The following is a 22,975-nucleotide window of genomic DNA, read 5'->3' as shown; positions in this document are numbered from 1 at the left end:
CATCCTTGTGAAATTACAGTTGTACATTATTATTAGTCATGTTGTAGGTACACCACTTCACCCCTAGTGCACCCCCCCACCCCCCCTTTCCCCTGGCAACCACCGATCAGTTCTCTTTGTCCATATGTTGACTACCACCTATGAGTGGAGTCATACAGAGTTCGTCTCATAATTCAGTAACTGTTAGTGAACTTTTAGAGTTGTGCAACCATTACCACAACCCAGTTTTAGAACATTTCTGTCATCCCCCCACATTCCTTCATTCCCCTTTGTAGTTAATCCCCCTTGCGATCCCTAGCCCTTGGCAACCACTGTCTCCTTTCTATATAAATTTGTCTTTTAGGGTATTTCATATAAATGGAATTATATAGGCTGTTGTCTTTTGAGTCTGCCACCTTATAATGTTTTTGAGGTTTATCCATGTTATAGCATGTATTAATAGTGCCTTTTTATTACTGAATAATGTTCGATTATATGAATATATTACATTCTATTTATTCACCATTTGATGGACTTTGGGGTTATTTTCGATTTTTAGCTATTTTGAGTGTTACTGCTGTGAACATTCATTTACATGCAAATCTGTGGGTGGATGTATGTTTACATTTCTCTTGGGTTAGATTTGTAGGACTGTAATTGCTGTATTATATGGTAAGTTTATGTTTAACTTTTTAAGAAACTGCCACTGTTTTCCAAAGTGGCTGTACCATTTAACATCACCCCCAGCAGTGTACGGGGCTCACCTTTCTCTGCATCCATGCCAGTACTTGGCATTGTCTGTCTTTTTGATTATAGCTATTCTATTGGGTTGTGAAGTGTTTTTAATTTGCATTTTTCTAATGACTGTTGGTGTTGAGCATCTTTTCATATGCTTATTGCCATTTGTATATCTTCTTTGGTAAAATGTCCATTCAGATTTTTTTTGCTCATGTTTTGGGTGGTTTGTCTTATTATTGAGTTATATATGTTGTTTAGATATTCTGGATACAAGTCTTTTATTAGATAATATGATTTGCAGATTTTTTTCCTCAGTCTATGGCTTTATTCTTTTTCTTAATGGTGTCTTTTGAAGAGCAAAAGTTTTTAATTTTGATAAGTCTAGTATATCAATTTTCTTATGGATGGTGCTTTCGGTGCTGTATCTGAGAACTCTCTGCTTATCCCAAGATCATGAAGATGCTGTAAATTTCAGTTTTAGCTCCTATATGTGGGTGTATAAGCCTTTTTGAGTTAATTTCTGTGTATGGTATGAGTAAAGGGTCTAAATTTTTTTCCTTTTTTCGGGGGGGGTATGTATATTCCGGTGTCCCAGCACCATATATTGAAAAGACTCTCCATTCTCTATTTACTTGCCTTCGTGTGTTTGTTAAAATCAGATGACCTTGGGGCCAGCCCGGTGGTGCAGCGATTAGGTTCACGTGTTCAACTTTGGCGGCCCAAGGTTTGCTGCTTCAGATCCCAGGTGCAGACCTATGCACTGCTCATCAAACCATGCTGTGGCAGGCATCCCACATATAAAAAAAATAGAGGAACATGGGCATCAATGTTAGCTCAGGGCCAATCTTCCTCAAAAAAAAGAGGAGGATTGGCGGTGAATGTTAGCTCAGGGCTAACCCTCCTCAAAAAAACAAAACAAAACAAAAAAAGCATTCAAAATAATTTTTTTTTAGAGATTTTATTTTTCCTTTCTCCCCAAAGCCCTCCAGTACATAGTTGTGTGTTTTTTAGTTGTGGGTCTTTCCACTTATGTGGGATGCCGCCTCAGCTTGGCTTGAGGAGCGGTGCCATGTCCGCACCCAGGATCCCAACTAGTGAAACCCCGGGCCACCAAAGTGGATCGCGTGAACTTAACAACTTGGCCACGGGGCCAGCCCCTCAAAATAATTCTTAAAAAAAAAATCAGTTGACCTTAAATGTAAGAGTTTATTTCTGGAATCTCAGTTCTGTTCCATTGATCTCTATGTGTGTCCTTCTGCCAATAGCACACTGTCTTCAGTCCGTTAGTTATTTAATAAGTTTTAAAATCAGATAGTGTAGATCTTGCAAGTTGTTATTTTTCAAACTTGTTTTGGCTGTTCTAGATCGTTTGTATTTTCATTTAAATTTTAGGAACAGTTTATCAGTTTCTGCAAAAAGTCCTGCTTGGATTAAGTATTTTTGAAGAAACAGTATATTAGTATATTTTATAATATTTCACTTATATTCTATGCCTGATGCTTCTTTGTCATTTGTAATTTATTATTGTGAAATTGAAGGCAAATCTGGTCTTTATTCTTTTGTAGTGGTCTTGTTTCATATTTTTCTGGATTAATCTTGTTAGGGTATTTTTTTCTTTAAGTTGAAAATGTTTAAATATTCTAATCAATTACACATGGACCACATGCCTTTCAATTTGAAGGCTTAGAATTTTGTTTTCAATCCAGGAAAGAGTTTTGTTTGTTTCTTTTTCTCTTTAATTATATCGATGATTATTATTTCTATTTCTTCTGATTTCTTCTTTAAGTACTTCCATTATTTTTTTTTTTTTTTTTTAAGATTTTATTTTTCTCCTTTTTCTCCCCAAAGCCCCCCGGTACATAGTTGTATATATTTCGTTGTGGGTCCTTCTAGTTGTGGCATGTGGGACGCTGCCTCAGCGTGGTCTGATGAGCAGTGCCATGTCCGCGCCCAGGATTCGAACCAACGAAACACTGGGCCGCCTGCAGCGGAGCGCGCGAACTTAACCACTCGGCCACGGGGCCAGCCCCTAGTACTTCCATTATTTAAACCTTGGTTCTTAGTTTTCCTCTTTTATCATCTTTCATCATTTTCACTTTTTTTGGTCTTTCTTTCGTCAGCATTCTGGAGGGGCTTCCCGACTATGTCTTCTTACTGATTTGATTTCCTGCAGTGTAAGTTCTACTGCCAAGAGTATATTTTATTTTTGCTATTTTATTTTTCTTTCTTTGCATTCTTTCTTTTTTGAGTTGGCTCCATGTTCATCTCAGTCTGCCTATTGGGGTTTTTCTTTGGCCTGGTTTCTTTTAATTTTTTTCCTATAATTTTCAATATAATAATAAACATTGTATTTTCTTTAGTGTGTGATTTAAATAAGATTAAGTAAATTAAGTGCTGTAGACACTCTAACTCTTTTCATCCACAGTCCTAAAAGTTCTTATATTAAGGTTAATTCATTTTGTCTTTACTCTTAAAGAGCACCACACATGGACGGTAGCTCACTGGAGGATTGAGAATTGCTCATACAAGCAGTGGACTCAGGCATCTGGTCTCAGTTATCCTCGCATTCCTAATGACTGGCATTGTAGAACTCAAGACATAGTTAGTTACTGAATTAGTAGTTTCTTATTGTTCCTTTTATCACTGTTATCTGCTTTATGCTCACTTTTACTGTTTTTTACTGTTTGCAACATTTTTAAAACTTAGAATAGATTATATTCATTTTCACTCATTGATTTGGAAATAAAGAATTTCATCAGCCTTTTAAATATGCCCATCTTCTATGTTTATTTAGTCTTAGGTAGTTATTAGTCTTACGTCAATTCACACATCAAGCGTCTGCATTTGGGACATTGTTCCTTTTGGATATGAGTGTAGCATCGCTCTAATGATATTCTTCACTCTGATGAGAAGTCCACTTTGAATACAGGTAAAATATTGTATCTCTTTAAAACATGTCGCTGGTCTCATCTTTTGGTCATCCAGTCAATCCATTTCTAAATGTATTGAATGTATCCTTTTAACAATTATGGTATCAGTTGTGTTATTCTTGGCACTATTTATGCTTTAATATTGACAGTACAAACAGTATAAACAAGTTTATATCATCTCCCAAACCCTGCTGGTATTGTATAGTGCCTTTCTTTAGTTTTGATGATAGCTGATTTTATTCTTTTCTTTTACTTTTCTGTAATTGCATGGCGTGACAGGGTAAATTCATGACTCATGCTTACCTTTTTGGCCCAAGAGATAATTTGCTTTATCAGTCATGTGCTTCTAGAATTCAGGGAATTTTTCACTGGAGTAGATGGTGGTGAATCTGGCTGTGGGCCAAAAGTATGAGTTTTTCTGTGTATATCTCAACCAATGAGGGCTTCATAATCCTGATGTTGAGTGGTTTGTGCTTATGTAACTTCTTGAGCTTTCTTTTAGTTGGATGATTTCCTCCTCTTAGTACATAAACGTACAACTTACGCTTTATAAAAATGTCTTGTTTAATGACTGAGTGATTACTGCTTTTGTTGACTAATAACAGTTCTTTTCCATTGGCTTGGCCCTTAGTTCTGTATCCTTTTTCGTTATCTTCTTTTAGCATTTTTACCTTTTTCTCCGTTTTTCTTTAACATTTTGGGGACGCTTTCTATGTCATCTTTATTCATCATTGATTTTATTTTTTGTGGTGGCACATAGCTTTTTCTGTCCTCAAAGCACATAGGTTTAATTTTCTGTGTAAAGCATCACCATGGGTTTTACTGCATATAGCTTTTTCCTTTATCCATCTTTCTACTTACATCTCTTCTTCACGAACTGCCCCCAATTATAATATAGTCTGGTGTTTTTAATTAAAACCCACCTCTGAACTTTAAGAGTGAACAAAGGAGAAAAAAAAGAAAGTACAGCAGTTATCACGTGGTTTCACTTTGTCTTCCTTGTTTAGACTTGGATTATCTTGTATTCAGCAAACACCTCTCTTTAGTGGCGCACTTCCCTCACATGGAGCCTGTGAACCACTGGTGGTGTGTTTGTCGTTCTTTCTGGTCCTTCGATGTAGACCTGGGGATGTTCTAGTGGGAAAAGAAAAGAGTCTGCTCTAGTCACATCCTGCTGCTGTCTCACAGGTGGAGCCTGTTAATCACTGCCGAAAAGTTTAGGCAAATTTAAAGTTGAATATAAGATCGACTCTTTTTTTTTAAATTAATCTGCCTGCTGAAAATCTTGACTTTTGGCATATGTGTAGCATTTTATTTTTGAGAGAGATTGATTTGACTTTGATAAAATAAAAAATTAGATATCAGTGTTGAGGATCGTTTGTCTTTGTATAAAGTGTTTTTAGATTTTTTCTTATGCATTTCTATATAGATTTATTCTTGGTCACTTATATGAGATGACTATGTTTTGTTTTTATTTTTTTTACTGCTGTTATCTTGCCTATGTTTTAATAATTAAATGTATAATACCTGTTAAAATAGCTTCTGGAAAAGTTTACTGTGTATGCTGATAACGAGGGGCCTGTCATTTGGCAACCCCTAGCAACTCAAGAAATATGAGGAAGTAGCTTGAAATATGTACCAATAATGGATTTTATTATAATAGCTGGGGTTTTTGTCCATCTTAAAGGTATTTTTGTTGTTCTTCCATTTGTTTTTGCCCAGATGACAGAAAATAATTTTTGGTTGAAGAAGATAGAAATTAGTGTTTCAGAAGCAGAAAAGCGAACTGGAAGAAATGCCATGAACATGCAAGAAACATACACTGCTTACCTCATTGAGACAAGGTGGGTGATGAGAATTAGGCCTCAAGTTAGATGGAAAAAGCTTTGGTAGCTATTTGATGCAAATGCTGTTGTGTAACAGAATTGTTTACAGATTGTTGTCTTTTTAGGGATTTTGTTTGTTTCTTTACTTTTTAACAGGTAAACAGGTCTGTCATTTACTGTGGTACTCTTGATAGCTGTATTCTAATGTACTTGTTTTAGGGAGAGAGGGAAGGTTAGTGGAATTGTTTTGGGATCTGGAATGTTACCTGACACATGCTTTGGTTCCGCTTTTGGTGTTAGATACAATTCTGTGCAGTTTTGGGAGGGGCTACCAGGTTAACAGCGGTGTATGAAGTGGACTTAGGTAAGTGGAGATAGTTAACAAAGAAGTCTGGGAGGAGCTGCAGTATGGTCTTAGTTATTTTAGGAGAGTTGGGAGTTATAGAGAAATTAACAGGAAAAAAATTGAGACTGGAGCTTTAGACCTTGGCATAAAATTGAAAAGACGAAGTAAATCATGGAGTAGGAAATCAAAACTTACCAGAAAAGTTGTCTTTTACCTCTTAAGGAAAAAGTTAAAAGAATTAGATTGTTTTGTCTAGAGAAAGGCAAGGGAAGACTCAATTTATTTCGCCAGTTATAAACAGTTTATATGAAGACTGTTCTGACTAGTTCTTTTCTCCCTGCAGACTGAGCAGAAATACTTTCAATTAAAACCGGATATGAGAGAACTTTTTAGTATCCTGTGAAATAGAATAGTAGAACTACCAGACTTAGTTGATAAAGAGTTATAATCCGGGGCTAGCCCCGTGGCCGAGTGGTTAAGTTTGTGTGCTCTGCTGCAGGTGGCCCAGTGTTTCGTTGGTTCGAATCCTGGGTACAAACATGGCACTGCTCATCAGACCATGCTGAGACAGCGTCCCACATGCCACAACTAGAAGGACCCACAGCAAAGAATATACAACTATGTACCGGGGGGCTTTGGGGAGAAAAAGGAAAAAAAGTCTTTAAAAAAAAAAAGGAGTTATAATCATGTTTGAGGTGAATACATTTTTAAGAAAAAAGTTTTAAACCCTCCTTTTTTGTAGACTTTACCAAAAGTCACTGAGCTTGCCTTCAGGCTGAACCTGGTGTCTTTTCAAGACTTTCTCCAGGTCTGTGGCTCTACCCAAAATGAAAGTTAAAATCTTGGTGAAGCTTGTTTAATCTAAACACAGTTCTGAAAATCCTTTTTGTAAGTATAGTTTTCCTTTCTCTACCAAAAAGAAAAGAAAAAGGAATCTTCCAAAAACAAGAGAAAATTTGTATACAATAGGAATTTTAGGAAAAGAGAGAGGTCAGGTGGATCTTTTTAAAATTTGGTCGTAGGTGCCATCCCGTGGCCGAGTGGTTAAATTAGTGTGCTCTGCTTCAGCTGCCCAGGGTTTCGCCAGTTCGGATCCTGGGCGGGGATGTGGCACCGCTCATCAAGCCATGCTGAGGTGGCGTCCCACATGCCGCAAATAGAAGGACCCACAACTAAAAATATACAGCTATGTACCCGGGGGCTTTGGGGAGAAAAAGGGAAAATAAAATCTTTTTTAAAAAAATAAATAAAACAAAATTTGGTTGTTTTGTGCTATACATATTTATGTGTATGTATCACAGAGGTTTTTAAAGTGATTAAAAAACAAATATGGTCCCATGAGATAGTTTTTGTTTCTGTTTTTTTTTTTAAGGTCAGTTAGCCACTTAAAAGATCATACTTTAGAAATTAGTATTAGCTCTAGCTTTTTAAATAAATCCTTCAATTTAAAACTAAAAGGGGGGGGGCTGGCCCGCTGGCGCAGTGGTTAAGTTCGCACGTTCTGCTTCTCGGTGGCCCGGGGTTCACCGGTTTGAATCCCGGATGTGGACATGGCACTGCTTGTCAAGCCATACTGTGGTAGGCGTCCCATGTATAGAGGAAGATGGGCATGGATGTTAGCTCAGGGCCAGTCTTCCTCAGAAAAAAGAGGAGGACTGGCAGTAGTTAGCTCAGGGCTAATCTTCCTCAAAAAAAAAAAAAAAAAAAAATCTGGGGGTTGGCCCCATGGCTGAGTGGTTAAGTTCGTGTGCTCTGCTGCAGGCGGCCCAGTGTTTCGTTGGTTCGAATCCCGGGGCACAGACATGGCACTGCTCATCAAACCACACTGAGGCAGTGTCCCACATGCCACAACTAGAAGGACCCACAACGAAGAATGTACAACTATGTACTGGGAGGCTTTGGGGAGAAAAAGGAAAAAAATAAAATCTTTAAAAAAAATAAATAAAAATAAAAAGGGTATTTTTAGTATATGCCTATTTCTTCACCCAATTGAGCAATGAAATTAGCTGTTGATTACTTTTACTGCTGGAACAAAATCTTGATTTGAATAATCTAGAATAATTTATAATTGTTCTTTGACTTTGAAATGAGTAAATTATCATAATTTGAAACTGGGAGTTAGAAGTGACCATACTTGGGTAGCATAGCTAGACTCTGAATAAATATTTAAGTGGATCATCAGTAAATGTGTGGTATACAAAAGGATTATTGAGTTTACTTTCACGATTGTATTTCATTTTAAATTTGTTTATTTTTTGCTGAGGAAGTTTCACCCCAAGCTAACATTTGCTGCTAATCTTCCTCTTTTTTTATGTGAGGCACCACCACAGCATGGCCACTGACAGACAGTGATGTCGGTCTGCACCCAGGAATCAAACCCAGGCCCCCAAAGCAGAGGGAGCTGAACTTTACCACTAGGCCACTGGGGCTGGCCCTAAGTTTATTTTAAAACAGTGGTTCTCACACTTTAAAATACATAGTAATCACTTGGAGAATTTGTTAAGCTGCAGGGTTTTTGGTGGGCTCCAGAAATTTCCATTTTGTTTTTGTTTTTAAGATTTTATTTTTTCCTTTTTCTCCCCAAAGCCCCCTGGTACATATTTGTGTATTTTTAGTTGTGGATCCTTCTAGTTGTGGCATGTGGGATGCCGCCTCAGCATGGCTTGATGAGTGGTGCCATGTCCCCGCCCAGGATCCGAACCAGTGAAACCCTGGGCCACCAAAGCATAGCGCGTGAACTTAACCACTTGGCCCCGGGGCAGCCCCAAGAAATTTCCATTTTTTTTTAACAGAAGCTCCATGTGTTTTTGAAGCAGAAAATTATGGCCATGGACCATCATTTTGATTATCTTTTAAGGTACAAAGGATTTAAATTCTAAGGTAGTCAAATTTATCTTTTCCTAATGATTTTTGTTTTTCCTATCTTAGAAAATCTTTTTTTCCCCAGAAATTCTTGCCTTGCCCGTATAATAGATATCCGCTTTGAGAAGTACTGCTTTTGAATAGATTATTTTATAAGTAGTGTACCCCTAAGGTTAACTGACCTTCCACAACTACAGAACCATCGGATTTCCTAATTTGATCATGTAGGATTCTTTCTGTAATTCAGTGTTACGCAGATAATCTGGGGCAATATGAAATGTTATTGAGCCTTGATATTAACTAAAAGTTTAACTTTTATCATGTAGCTTACCCACCTACTCTTTAGATGCACGTAGAAAGCCCATTTAGTAATTGCCTGTAGTGTTATACTTTAGTAAGGTATGATTGAATAAGGCTGAAGTCCCTGGTTTTTAATTTCTCCAGAGATTTTGTGTTTTCTTGTTCATAGAATATGAACCCTTTCAAAATAGATGAGAATATGCCTCTTTTAGAGTAGGTAAGAATGCCTCGATGCCTTGGGAGGCAGGATGATGTCGCTACTTAATTCTTCTAATTTGTAAAATGGAGCTAATGATACTATCTACTTTATTGTGAAGGTTAAATTAAATGTTGCATGTAAAATCAATTATGTGCTGTTAAATATTTGTTAAATGACTGGACAAATGAGGTTGTTTTGTGGTCCATTGAAAGTCTTCAGTATGCTTTTGGTCAGTTTCCAATGATTAGCCCCTGCCTCACGTGGCCTTTTTTTAAAAACCGTTAGCAGGTCTTCGAAGAACAGCCTTGTAGGTGTACTGCTTATAGGCTATATATAGTTGCTATATACAATAGCTATACTATACTATATACTGTAGCTGCTTATAGTATAGGTATACTGCTTATATTGACCTTCCTATTAGCAAGGTGTGGCTTCTGTTGGTAATGATTTTGACTAATTTGAAACTTGATATTAACCCAGATGTTTTTTCACCTGAACTTGAGAATCAGAATTGGAATGGTATTAGTCATAGCTAATGGTTAGATCAACTCCTTAAAATGAATTAAGATTTAATACTCCTATATTTTTGCCATGGGAGCCATTGTGCATTTGAACTTCATATTTTGTTTCCTTTTTATTAATATGCAATGAATAAATTTAGTGGCATACTCATATATAAATAATTAAGCATTGAGCATCTCTTGTGCTGAGCATGGGATAGTATATATACTTTCTCAAGACTTGACTTTATTCCAAGACTGGTTTAGCTTCTGTGCCTTTATGCCCTAATATACAAATGCACATTGTGGTTATATGTGTGTTTCTTGGAGGGCTTGTAAGTTATTGTCAAGCAAGCAATTGGAAAATAGGAAGGTCTGATAATGTTTAGAAGACTAATGATTTCTAATAGTGATTATGCTAGCAGAAATCTTGTCAAAATAATTTTAAATATCGTTTATATGATTTTATCCTAACTTTCCCCAACTATAAGTTGAACTTTCGTATGGATGAGACATGGCATTGGCTGCAACTCTTTATATTAAAGGTAAGACTAGAGGTGAATTTTTTTTTTTTTAAAGATTGGCACCTGAGCTAACATCTGCTGCCAATCTTTTTTCCTTTTTCTTCTCCCCAACCCCCCCCAGTACGTAGTTGTATATGCTCGTTGTAAGTCCTTCTGGTTGTGCTTTGTGGGACGCTGCCTCAGCATGGCTTGATGAGTGGTACTAGGTCCATGCCCAGGATCCAAACTGGTGAAACTGTAGGCTGCCGAAGCGGGAGCACGCGAACTTAACCACTTGGCCACAGGGCTGGCCCTAGAGATGAATTTTTGCATCCCTTCTCCCCCAACCTTTTGGAGTTAATTAACATTTTGCTTTTGTGGTACTTGGATGCATCTGATTCATTTGTAACCTTAAATCAAGTTTTTTGTGGTATCTTGGTCTTCAGCATGAATGTTGTTCTCTTGTTGTGGCAGAAGTGCAGTTAAAAATACCTTCTATTTAATGAAACACTAGCTAAACCAGGTTTTACTATATTGTAAAATCGATTATTATATATTAACTGAATTATTATACATTGAGGCTTTTCGAATGTTCTTAATATGACTATTTCTCTTGAGTTCAGATAGATTTTCTGTAACAGAAGGAGAGTGCTTAGTTAGGAGTGAGGGCTTTGGAATCAGGGATCTGAGTGCTCTCTCCACAGGTCTCTGTGACTGTCGGAAGAGCGTGTGCTGCGCTGTTGCTTCCTTGTCTGTAAAATGGGGACAACAGTTCCTGCTTCACAGCGTTGTTGTGAGGCTTAAATAAGACAATACGTGAAAAGTTCTTTACTCAGTGCCTGGTTCATAAGCATTCAGTAAATGGAGTTATAAATTTTAAAGGAGGTTAGATGCATGTATTTGTATTTTTAAAAAATAATAGAAATCTTACTCTATTTCTTTTCAGGTCAGTTGAACATATCGATGGTCAGAGTGTCCTAACAGACTCGCTGTGGAGGCGGTATAGTGAATTTGAGCTGTTGAGAAACTACCTTTTAGTTTACTATCCACATGTTGTTGTGCCCCCTCTACCAGAGAAAAGGGTAAGAAGTGAAATGGCAGTATAGTTTAGAAGTATTTAGCATCGAGAGTATTCTTCATGATTGTTTTGTTTACCTAGGCAGAATTTGTTTGGCATAAGCTGTCTGCTGACAACATGGACCCGGATTTTGTGGAAAGACGACGAATTGGTTTAGAAAACTTCCTTTTGAGAGTTGCTTCACATCCCATCCTTTGTAGAGACAAAATCTTCTATTTGTTTTTAACACAGGTATTTTTCTTTTGTTTGGTCTTTTTCAAAAATCCATTTGACTTAGGATTTTTTAAATTTTAAATTGTGGAATGCTTATTCTTAAGAATCCTTTTGGAGCAACTTTGTTAATTAGTATGTATTTCATTGGTTTTTTTGGTTTGTTTTGAATTTCAAAATTATTGAAAATCATTCTTTTGGCTAAAATTTTCTACTTAAAGATACTAAAGATGGGACTTTTGCTATCACTTAAATGCTGTTGAAGTTAGTCATTAGTTTTTTGAAGCACAGATCTATAAACTCCTGAGTCCATCTTTGGGTAATCTTTTGGAATCTGGATTGGATGTTAATTGTGAAGTGAAAAGAATTCTTTTTTTAACCTCTCTGTCCCATCTCCCCTGAAAGAAGAACAGAACGATAGGTATTTAATTTATTTAATTTAGAATATTCTTTATGGGTTGTTTTATTTTGCAATGATTTCTTTTTTTTTTTTTTTCTGGCAGCAGTGCTCTTTTATTCAGAGAATAGCATGGAGTAGCATGGGGACAGGACCCATGGGCAGTAAAGAGCTATTTTGCAATTATTTCTAAAATTAACTTTAAATTTTTAGGAAGGTAACTGGAAGGAGACTGTGAATGAAACTGGGTTTCAGCTAAAGGTAAGAATATTTGTATGGAGTAATTTGCCTTGTTCCTTAACAATTCCCAGCAGATGCCATGCATTTAGTGGGTACTTGATATTTATTGAATGAGTGAATGTTGGAAGTAAGCTTTGCGTCAAATATCATTGGTAAGATTTTCAAAGAAACACTGCAATTTACTTTTGGTTGGTGTAATTTTAGTTACTAGTGAGACTATAGTGGGTATACTTACGAATTTAATTCTGTTGGGAGAGAACATTTTGAAGCAGTAGTTTAGGTACAAGCTGTAGATTTTTCTACAGTATGCTCATATTATACTTTGCATCCTTTTTGTCTTCCCTCTGTGCTCACCACTGCCACTCACAGTGGTGCCCCTCATAGTTGCTCCCTCGTCATCAGAGAAGAAAGACACTTTGGAAGAATCAAACCTGAGTTTCCCATTTTAGTTGCCTAAACATTGAGCCATCAGTCATGCTGCTTCTGTCTACTGGGGCATGGTGGCCAATTTTGAATGATCACAGGAGTTGTTTTCAGTTAGCATCTGTTAATGATACAGGCTTATTTAGTTTTTGTACAGCTTTTCAATTTAGTCATTAGAATTAGTGTTCAGGAATGAAATTGTTTTCTAAAAATTGAAGAGCACAATGGTGATGCAGGTGGGCACTCTGATTCCACTCTACTCTCCCTATTGTCCCCAAAAGTAATATAACACTGGTTGTTGCAGATTTTTGAAAGTTTTCATCTCTTGTGTAAACTGAATAGGTAAGTAGAGAAATATAATAGAAATTGTTAAAATGATTCACATGATAATGCCATACAAAAATTCAGTAGGTCTAGGCAACAAGAACAAAATGTGTTTACAGTAATTTTAAAAACATCTCCTGGGGATTTATGCATTGATATATAGGTATTTGAAATTTAGAAGAAAAAAACTAGGAAGAGAAAAAATTTTTCTGCACAGAAAATATAATCAGGTATCTAATTCTATCATAAACTGATTCTAATTTGTAAATATTTTGTTGGAAGATTACATGAAAAAATTAGAATTATCTTGGCCACAATTCATTAATTTATGGCACTCGAGAGAATACTGGAATTTTAGTTTAGAGATGGATTTGAAATAACTCTGGACTTTAAAAAGTTATTTATATTTTGATAGAGTCTTTTTGAGTAGTCTGAGATATGTTAGGAACTAATAAGAAAAAGAGCAAACTAAATTATAATTGTTTTGTTGATATCTATTTATATAATACAAAATTTTTAAAATTTTAGTCATTTATTTAGTCATTACTTTAGTAACTGGTTCTCAGTTGTTCGTCCTTGAACCCAGTTTTTGGCCATAACTTTGGTGACCATGAGAAAACTCTTGGATTTCTCCATCCATATAGACTATGCTGTTTACAGAGTGCTTTGAATCTTGTGTGTAGGTGCTGTTTAAGAGTTAAGATATAATGTTTTGTATTTGGGTAGGCTTATGCTGAAACCTTGGTTTCACTTTTATAAAGTCTTTGAAAGGTAATAATATACATTATTAATAATCTGAAAAGTCAGGGGCCGGCCCCATGGCCGAGTGGTTAAGTTCGCACACTCTGCTTCAGCAGTGCATGGTTTCACCAGTTTGAATTCTGGGTGCGGACGTGGCACCGCTCATCAAGCCGTGCTGAGGCGGCGTCCCACATACCACAACTAGAAGGACCCACAACTATGTACCGAGGGGCTTTGGGGAGAAAAAGAAGAAATAAAATCTTTAAAAAAATAAAAAATAATAATTTGAAAAGTCAGAATTTTAATGAAATGGACCAGAAATAAACGTATGGAGAAAATTTGGAAACCTATGTGTCTTGAGGTATTCCTTATTTTATTGTGGCTGTTTCTTGTTTTAAGTCCTTCCTTCCATCAAGGAAATGGGACCTTTTGGACCACCTCACACACATGTGCTTGCATGCATACATACAAACATGTATGTGAGATTGTCCACATGCGTACGTGTATATATATATATATATATATATATGTATAGTAACATTTCACTTATCCAGAGGTCGTGTATTTGGCAGTCACAACTAACCTGATCACAGCTGAAAGCTGGGATTTAAGGAAAACTGACTTCTGAGATGTTCCAATGGACGGAACCAGGCTTACTGCTATACTTATAGAAATACTTTGGTCCTTTCAGATAAGACTTACTTAATTTTATTATAGTTATTCAAAGCAACTTGGTTATTTTCTAGACTACAACATATTAGAAGAAATTTAAAAGTGAATAGTACTGGAGACAGGCACGCTATGACAGTAGTGATAATTGACAGCAGAGCCTGCTAGAAAAGAAGGATAACAATGATAGGAGAGGCAGATGCCGCAGTATGGGGGCATGTGGCCCGGGGCCAAATCCCCACACACCTGTGTAGCCCCTAGGGCTTCACTGCGTCACAGAAGGGTTCAGTATTAGTTGTTTATAGTGGTTACCTTGGGGCCTCAAGAAAAGTTTGAATTATGCTTGCTATGTACTCATAATTCAGTGTTTCTTTCTTCCTTTATTTTTTAGCATGCAGCTAGTTCTTTAAAAATTTTTTAATTCAGTGTTTCTTAAAATGCAGTTAATGGGCTTTGTGCATCTAAATTTGTTGGGATTGTTTGTTTAAAATCCTGAATCCTAGAGTTCATCCTAGACATACTGATTCCCACTAGCCTAAAACTTAACAACATTGCAGTAAGGTGAAAGATAAGGATACTTTTAGGAAGATAATTTTAGTAAGATTGTCAAAAATGGTAAGAAAAAAAGTTTTTTAGAACTTAAAGCAGTATCTTATCTGATATCATTAACGTTATAATTATATGTTTACTGTGTACTAAACACTGTACTGTAATCTACTGTAGTTTCTTTCTTTTTTTCCTGAGTATTGCCTCAGTACCTTTGAGGTTAGTTCAGTATTACTCCCATTTTTTAGATGAGGAACTCTAGGAAGTGACTTACCCAAGGTCACATAGTTACAAGTGATGGAGGCTGAATCCAAGTCTAGGCCTAACTCAAAGCCCTTCTTAATTAGCATCTCATATTACCTCTCTATTCACTTCTTAGTTATGTAATTGATGTTTATAAATATAGTTGATGAAGTGTTGGAAACTATATTTCAGTGAAAATGAGATCATTTCAAATCAGACCAAATATTTGTATTTTATAGGAAAATTTGACCTTGGCTATGAGATTGTCATCCTCAAACTGAAATGTCAGCTTACTTTAATTTTCCTTTTTTCAGACATGTTTAATTTAATCTATAGTTTAGGCCTACTAGATTAATATTTTCTTAAATCTTTTTAGAGTAATTATTATGTCCAGCAAGATAATTATAAAAATTTAGTTTCTTTTTATCCATGCTCTATTTACCATAAACGTGAGCAACAGATCTTTTCATCACTGCTGTAGATTAGCGTTCATATAATACTCATATTACATTTATATAATACTCATATTACTCAATTCAGTGAAAGCCGAGCAAAGAGTTTTATCTCTAGAGTAATGAACATAAACACTAGATACTTTAGTTTAAAGTAATATCATTTGAACTCAGTTAACTCAGAAAGTTACTTACATGAAAGTAAGTGCCATCCATATGCCCAAACCTTAAATGAATTTAGACTGACTCAGAAGAATCTGGAACTCTGTCTGTTGCTTGAAACAAGGACTACCAGAGACAAGATCTGGGCCCACAGGATCTCTGCTAATCTGTGTATCGCACAGGAACTCCAAGAGAGCCACCGTGGAGATTCCAAATGCTGGGGCCCTGCAGAGTGTCATGTGCTCTTCTAGGTGCTGTGGATACAGTAGTGAATGGGCTGGAACCATTCATAAGCTCTGTGTTCTTACGGAGCTTATATTTTAGATGGAGACATTAATTTAACCTTTAAATAAGATACTTTAAACTACTTAGAAATGATAGAAAGGAAATAAATCATCATTGTGAAAGCATGTGACAGCCGGGATTTTTTTCCAGGGGTTATTTTGAGATAAGTGACCATAAAATTTATTGTCCAGATAGGGACACTTTTGAGAGTAAAAAGGGGCACTATTAATAATTAGATTGGGACAACAGGCGTAATACCAGGTCTGTCCTGGGCAAACTGGGTCACATGGTTGAAGAGATAATGTTTGAGCTAAGACCGGAATAATAAGAAATCTGCAGTGGAGTCAACCTAGGGGCCAAGGAAGAAGAATGTTAGAGAGAGGCCAAGCTGGGTAGTGGTTTACTCCTCAAGGTTTGGGGGACAATAAGAATCAGAAAATGAAATAAAGGAAAGACAAGGTCCAAGATAAGGAAAGCAAAGTGTGTAATAGGAATTGGAAAGGGAGAGGGAGGTGGAGGTTAAAGGAGACTGTGGGAAAGGCAGTAAGTTGGGGCTATAGAATAGTCAGGTTATTTTTTTCATTCAATCAATATTTACTACATGTTTATCTTGTGCCATGCTTTGTGAGGCATTGGGGATGCAGCAATGAACAAAGCAGATGAAAATATTGCCATAGCAGCCTCTGTGCAACTCCAGGGGCACCATCCACATTGTGGTTTTTTTATGGCTCTTAGATTCTAGTGGGCTGCTGAGAAACAGGTAAACAGCTAAGATGATTTCAGATAGTGCTGCGTTAAAGGAAATAGAGTGGTATGAAACAATGATGTAAGGGCTTCTTTAGATATTTAATGGGAAATCTGATGCGATGGTTGGTTACTTGTCAGATTTGGAAGAGTCCAAGTAGTTTTTTAGAGATCTAGCTTTGGGCAGAAGTCTCTAATTTGGTACAATTTAGGCAATTTCTCTTTTTATGGAATCTTGTGAAATGATGAATAGATTGAGTTGGATGTTGTGAATGACCTGACCTAACAGAATATTTGGTAAGCAAAGGTTAAGATGGTGACAATTTACATTTTTATGACTTCTAAATTGGTAAATAGGTGATATTAAAAGTAAAAAATAAATTGATGGTATTAAGAAGTATGAGATTCAAGAAAAGGTACAAATGAAAATTTTCTTCTTTACTCGTTTTTATGTAATTTCATCCTCATTTAAAGAATCACATTTTCATGTGACTATTAAGTCATTAACGCTTTAGTGTTTAGTGATTTTAATTAACTTAAAGAACATTAGGAAGTAATATATGCCTTAAATTCATTGGTGCTTTTATTTGTAAGGACTTCACATGTATTAGCTTTTTTGCCCTGGAGATGTAAGAAAGGTCAAGAATTGGTGAAACACTGATTTGAGAAATAAGAGAATCCCCTGAGATCAGTGACAAACTAAGCCTCTTTACCTCTTGACAGCTCTTAGAATTTCTTTTGATCTGAAGTGCTAGGAGGCTGAGTTGATGGAGGACCATATTTGTTGCATTTGTTTTTATTTTCTTAGCCAGGTAATCTGGGGATCCCTCCTGTTTTTGTTTTGTTTGTTTGTTTTATTATTTTGGAGTATTTATAATTATAGATTGGAAGATGGAATAATGTAAAATTTTCGAACTGATTGGAATTTTCAAAACCAACCAGATAGTGAAATTGATTCCTGATTGAGCTTCCTTTGATGAACCCTGGTTTCTGTGCCCTGGTCAGAAAAGTAATTTAGTGAGGTTTTTTCTTTTAAATGAGAACTTAGGATAGGATTTAGATACGTTAAGTATAAATTTATGCAAGGAAATTATTTAGTGTTGATCCCTCTGTCCTTCCTTTGAGAGCAGTTATCTAGAAATAAGATAGTTAAGTTTTGCTGTAACATTTTATGCCAGCTAGTAAGTAATTTGATGTCATCTAGCTTGTTTTACTTTAATACAGGTATTTCCATATTTCTTTTTTTCTAAAATACTGATCAGGAAAATGAGAAAAACCAATATACATTTGGTTTGGATTCCACCTGAGAACTACCCTCAGTAATGCACAGGTGTCACAGCCGTAGTTTTATTTAGTTTGGTTATACAGAGCGTTGCTTTTCTTGATTTAAAGAAAAAGTAAACTATTTTTTTTCACACGACCTATTCTGAGTTATAATAATCAGAGCTACGTGCCTGTTAGTGTGTTGGTGTTTACCGTTGTGTTACTTTGGTATCATTGAATGCCGTGTATTCAGTTTAATTTATAACATTATTTTTGTAGTGTTTTCAAAAATAACTACTAAGCTGGTTTTTTAGGTATGTTTAATGTATTTGACACAAATGCTATGAAGAAAACTGTACTTGAGCATCTTAATTCTAAAGGGAAAGTAAAACTGTTTGGATTTATACCCTGAAATGTAATTGTATTAAGTGAATAAATTATTTTTTCCAGGCAGACTCCAGGTTAAAAGCGCTTAATGCAACATTCAGAGTGAAAAACCCAGACAAGTAAGGTTTTGTTTTAATAACAGTTACAATGTTGTTTTGAATGATGCCTATCAATCTATTTAATTTTTCATTTCTGAATGTATGCACTTTATTTGCTAAATACTTTAAATAGTACTTCACATTCAGTGAAATCCTTTTATAGTCTAAAACTGATTTTGAAATTTGGTAACTTAATTGGATTTAAGGTTGTGAGTAACTGAAGTTTTAGAAAATTAAGCCACTGCCTTTTCCTAGGAGGGTTTATTAAATGTTGTTGAAGATATCAGAAAAATGAGAAAAGTAATTTCATACAAAATAGTTTTATGAATTTGCTTGTCAAATATATGCAGAGCTCAAGAGGAGAAGGTTATATATTATATATAGATTTTGATAATAAACTTTCTACTTTGTATACCAAGAAAACTTGATAGATAAATGCATACCAGTATAATTCATGGAGGTGTATTTATATGACAGTTACTTGACTTCATTAATGTTAGTTTGGTGTTTGTGAGAGCATTTCTGTGTTATGGGAAGCCAGTGTATTCAGAAGTATCTTTCCATAGGATGGGACTTGGGTATTAAGATTTTGGCTTGTTCGTTCTCTGAATTTGGTGGATAATTGTCCAGACTCTTCACTGTGTGGACCTTTACCTGGTGTTTGGTTCAGCCGAGTTTTTCAGTTAGAAGTGTGCTTAGGCAGAGAAGACTTTCCCATTTTTGGTGACCAAGTTTATGATGTCTGTTAGAATTTCTCTAGTTAGGCCTTCCGCATTAATTTCTACACGGTGCAAATTCTTAGCAGACAAAGGCCAAGTTTGCATAGTCTAATAGCCTATTATGCCTGACTTTATAAACAATAACACATTACCATAATGCCTCTGGTTTTTAATGTAAATTTTGAATATAAAATAGAAATATTTTAAAGTTTTGGGACTTAGGAAATTGTGATGATAACCATTGAGATGTGGGTTTTTTTTAATAGACTTTATTTCTTAAGAGTAGTTTTAGGTTCACAGCAAAATTGAGCAGAAAGTACACAGCTCCCATATGCCCCCTGGCCCTACATATGCACAGCCTCCTCCACTATCATTATGCCGCACCAGAGTGGTACATTTGTTACAATTGATGGACCTACATTGACACATCATTGTCATCCCAAGTTTGTAGTTTACTTTAGGGTTCACTCTTGGTGTTGTATATTATATGAGTTTGACAAATGTATAATGACATGTATGCATCATTATAATATTATACAAAGTATTATCACTGCCTTAAAAATCCTCTTTGTTCTGCCTATTTATCCCTCCCTCCCTACAGCCCTGGCAACCACTGATCTTTTCACTGCCTCCATAGTTTTGCCTTTTCCAGAATGTCCTATCGTATAGTATGTGACCTTTTCAGATTGGCTTCTTTCACTTTGTAATATGCATTTAAGGTTCCACTAAGGTTTTATAACAGTTATAATGACATCTATGGTATAAAAGAGATGTTCTCTAGATTAAGAACTAAAATTATGTCACCCTCCAGAAAATGCTTTGGAAAACCTAATAAGCAAAGTTTATGACATTAGTAGATACACGTTCATTAGAGGAACATGTAGATGAGACTATTTTTAAATTAATATTTTAATATTAACATTTTATTAGTTGAATGTTTTTCAATTTAATGAAAAATACTTTCCCAGTTGAATATTTGTCTTCCCTTTTCTGACCTAATCTCATTTTCTAGATTGCTAAATTTTACTTAATATCCATATTACATATAGAATTTTAAATGTGATATGACAACAACATAACCAAGGCAGTGTTTTGCCCCTAGTCCTTGTTAAAGTGTATAATTAATGTGTAATTACTAATAGGATTTGTTTGCCTTAAGTTCTAGGTAAGAGAATTGTCTACGTCAGTCATTATTAGAACAGATTCTTAATATACAGAATCTCTGTTCTAGGTCTAACTGTCCCAATAGATTAATTATTTTGTACCATTACTAAAATAGTTGATATCAGTAAAATAGTTTTATTCTGTCCTTTCTTAAGATCTAGAAAGCCAGAAAGATTGTTTCAGAGGGATTACCAAATTAATACTTGCTTCATACATGTTTAGCTTTCTTCAAACTAGATTGTTAAGAGCAGTGAGGAGGAAGACCTTGAGTCTTCCACTTTTATGTGGCAATATTTAAACAATATATGGGCGCTATTTAGGAGGTAGACCCAGGGATTAGTAGAATGTATGGGGTGAAAGAGAGGGGAAGGAAGTACAGATGGCTCCCAGGTTTCATTCTTTAAAATGCTAGGGAATACAGAGGAGAGAGATTTTGGGGAATAGGGAAAGATAAATTGCTTACTTTGGACATGTAAGTACTTACAGATGTCTCCAAGTCAGTTGGCTTCATCTATAGATCTGCTATTTAGGAGAAAGATTTGGACTGGAGGTGGAAATTTGGAATTCAGCAGCATGCAGATCGTAATTGTGAAGACTTGTGAATGACAAGTCACATGGAGTGTGGAGATTGAAGGATTGGTTGTAAAATGGATAAGGACCTAGGACTGCACCCTAAAGAAGCCAGCACTTTATCCAAAGTGTAATTTTAGGATTACCAGCATCTGAATCCCATGGGCAAGCTTGTAGTGAATTCAGATTCCTGAGTCCCACTAGGACCTCTGTGTACGGTTGTTGTGGTTATTTACAGCCGTCTGTTACTGAGACACCTTCAGTAGTGTTTTAACAAACACTTCAGGAGTTCTTTGCACACTAAAGTTGGAGGCGTAAGAGATGAGTGAAGAAAGAGAGCACTGTAAAAAAAACTTTAGGAGTGACCAGAGAGTAAAAGGAAAATCATGGGAAATAGCACTGATGTCAAGGGAACAAAGTTTTGAGGAGGGTGAAGTTCCAGTTTTGCTGGAAAGATCAAGTAAGGTGAGGACTAACGTACATTAGTGGATTTTAGCAACATGAAAATAGTAGGTGACTTTGTCAGGAATATTTCTCCACTATTGTGCTGGAGGCAGAACTGGATTGTAGTGAGCTGAGCAGTGAATGGGAAGGGAAGATAAAAGTGTTGCTAGAGAGAGAGTGCCCTGTAAAAGTGGCTGTGAAAGGGGTGGTATTGAGAAGGTGTTAACAGTTGGTTGTGTTGTTAAGGGAATATGTATGTGTATTGTAATCTGGGAGAGACCCTAAATAAATTGATATGCTAGTGAGGAGCTTGTAGAGAGAGGAAGTTAGAAAATAGCAATATGGGGTGTAGCTGGGATAGAATCTAGTGTTGGATGGGAAGAAGGGTGTAGGTATGGGAAAGTTTCTAAGTTTACTGGCAGGAGGTGAAGGGAGTTCCTATCTGATGGCTTCTGTTTAATCTATGAAGCTTAGTTGGAGAGTGGTGGGTGGTGGTATCAGAAGTCTCCGGTCTTTACGGAGAAGAGCAGTTATTAGATTAGGGAAGCAAAGATCACTGAGTAGCATTACAGTTGAAGTTAGAGACCAGGAGTTTATGGTTGCAGCGTAAGATTGTATTAGCACCATAAATTTTTTCCTGTTGTTTGTTTTCAAGTAATTTCTCATACCAACAAATTTTATCTCTCTCACTCCCACAGTGTAGATTATGAAGTATGACATCTTTTCTTGGCTCTCAAAATATCAAAAGAAAGTTTGATTGTTTTATTTTAGAATTTTTAAAATTTGTATTGGTGTGTAAATGTTCAAGGCCAGCATGTCGTTAAAGAGAATCAGTTTTATTATTCTCAGGAACTAATGATTTTTCAGTTTTTGACTTGTTTTCATGAGAAAAATGATGTTTTGTTTCATGTTTCAGGAGATTTACTGAACTAAAACACTACAGTGATGAACTACAGTCCGTCATCTCACACCTTCTTCGAGTTAGAGCTGTAAGTAGTCACCGAGAGCTTTTTGACACACATTTATAAGGACGTGCTTCTCATTTAATCATCATGTTTTTAAGTAATGGATACTATTTATGATGAATAACTGATTTTTACATTCAAATTTAGTGTGTTCATCATCCAAACTGCTTTTTAAAAAAATGGGAAATGTTTTCTGACATAAAAAACAAAGTGTTTTAGCCTGTTGTCTTCTCGGCAGTTTGTATATTGTTGTTTTGACATCTTGTCAAAAGACCTACTATTTCAGTGTTGGAATATAATTAAGTAAGTATGGAATTTTAGATCTACATATGATAATATCCTATTCTTTCAAGGTTTTTTGTAGGGTCTATGAAATAGTTTACATATGTTAGGCCATCCTGTGTCCATGCTCCTAAATTCTACTAAAGAAACTTATGTGAGGTAACGGTCTGCCATGGAAAAAGGAACTAGAAATCAAGGAATAATCATTGTATTTAGCCATATAGTTTGGCTATAGCAGACATGGAGAAAAATGCTTTTGGGTAAATTAATGTACCTGTAAAATGTTGTATCATCCTCTCTGACCCTTTGGGGTAACCTAGAGGAAACCTTAGAACTTTCCTTAAAGGCTTTGAAAGACAGTGGGTTACGAGGTTCAGGATCATATC

The 22,975-nt window shown here is 35.9% G+C and overlaps 1 protein-coding gene across 1 annotated transcript in view; it reads left to right on the top strand.

Moving 5' to 3' along the window:
- The window catches only part of SNX4 (sorting nexin 4), a 68,870-nt gene that overhangs the window by 7,523 nt on the left and 38,372 nt on the right, over positions 1 to 22,975 (top strand). Inside the window, exons 2-7 of the mRNA XM_044771415.2 lie at positions 5,370 to 5,491; positions 11,130 to 11,265; positions 11,343 to 11,492; positions 12,082 to 12,129; positions 18,411 to 18,466; positions 22,259 to 22,331. Coding sequence (XP_044627350.1) covers positions 5,370 to 5,491; positions 11,130 to 11,265; positions 11,343 to 11,492; positions 12,082 to 12,129; positions 18,411 to 18,466; positions 22,259 to 22,331 — 585 coding nt within the window. The remainder of the gene's footprint in view (positions 1 to 5,369; positions 5,492 to 11,129; positions 11,266 to 11,342; positions 11,493 to 12,081; positions 12,130 to 18,410; positions 18,467 to 22,258; positions 22,332 to 22,975) is intronic.

The sequence above is a fragment of the Equus asinus genome, chromosome 5, assembly GCF_041296235.1.
Source record: "Equus asinus isolate D_3611 breed Donkey chromosome 5, EquAss-T2T_v2, whole genome shotgun sequence".
In the NCBI taxonomy this organism is placed as follows: domain Eukaryota; kingdom Metazoa; phylum Chordata; class Mammalia; order Perissodactyla; family Equidae; genus Equus; species Equus asinus.
Note: the sequence above shows the minus strand (reverse complement) of the source record. Positions and strands in the feature narration are given on the sequence as shown.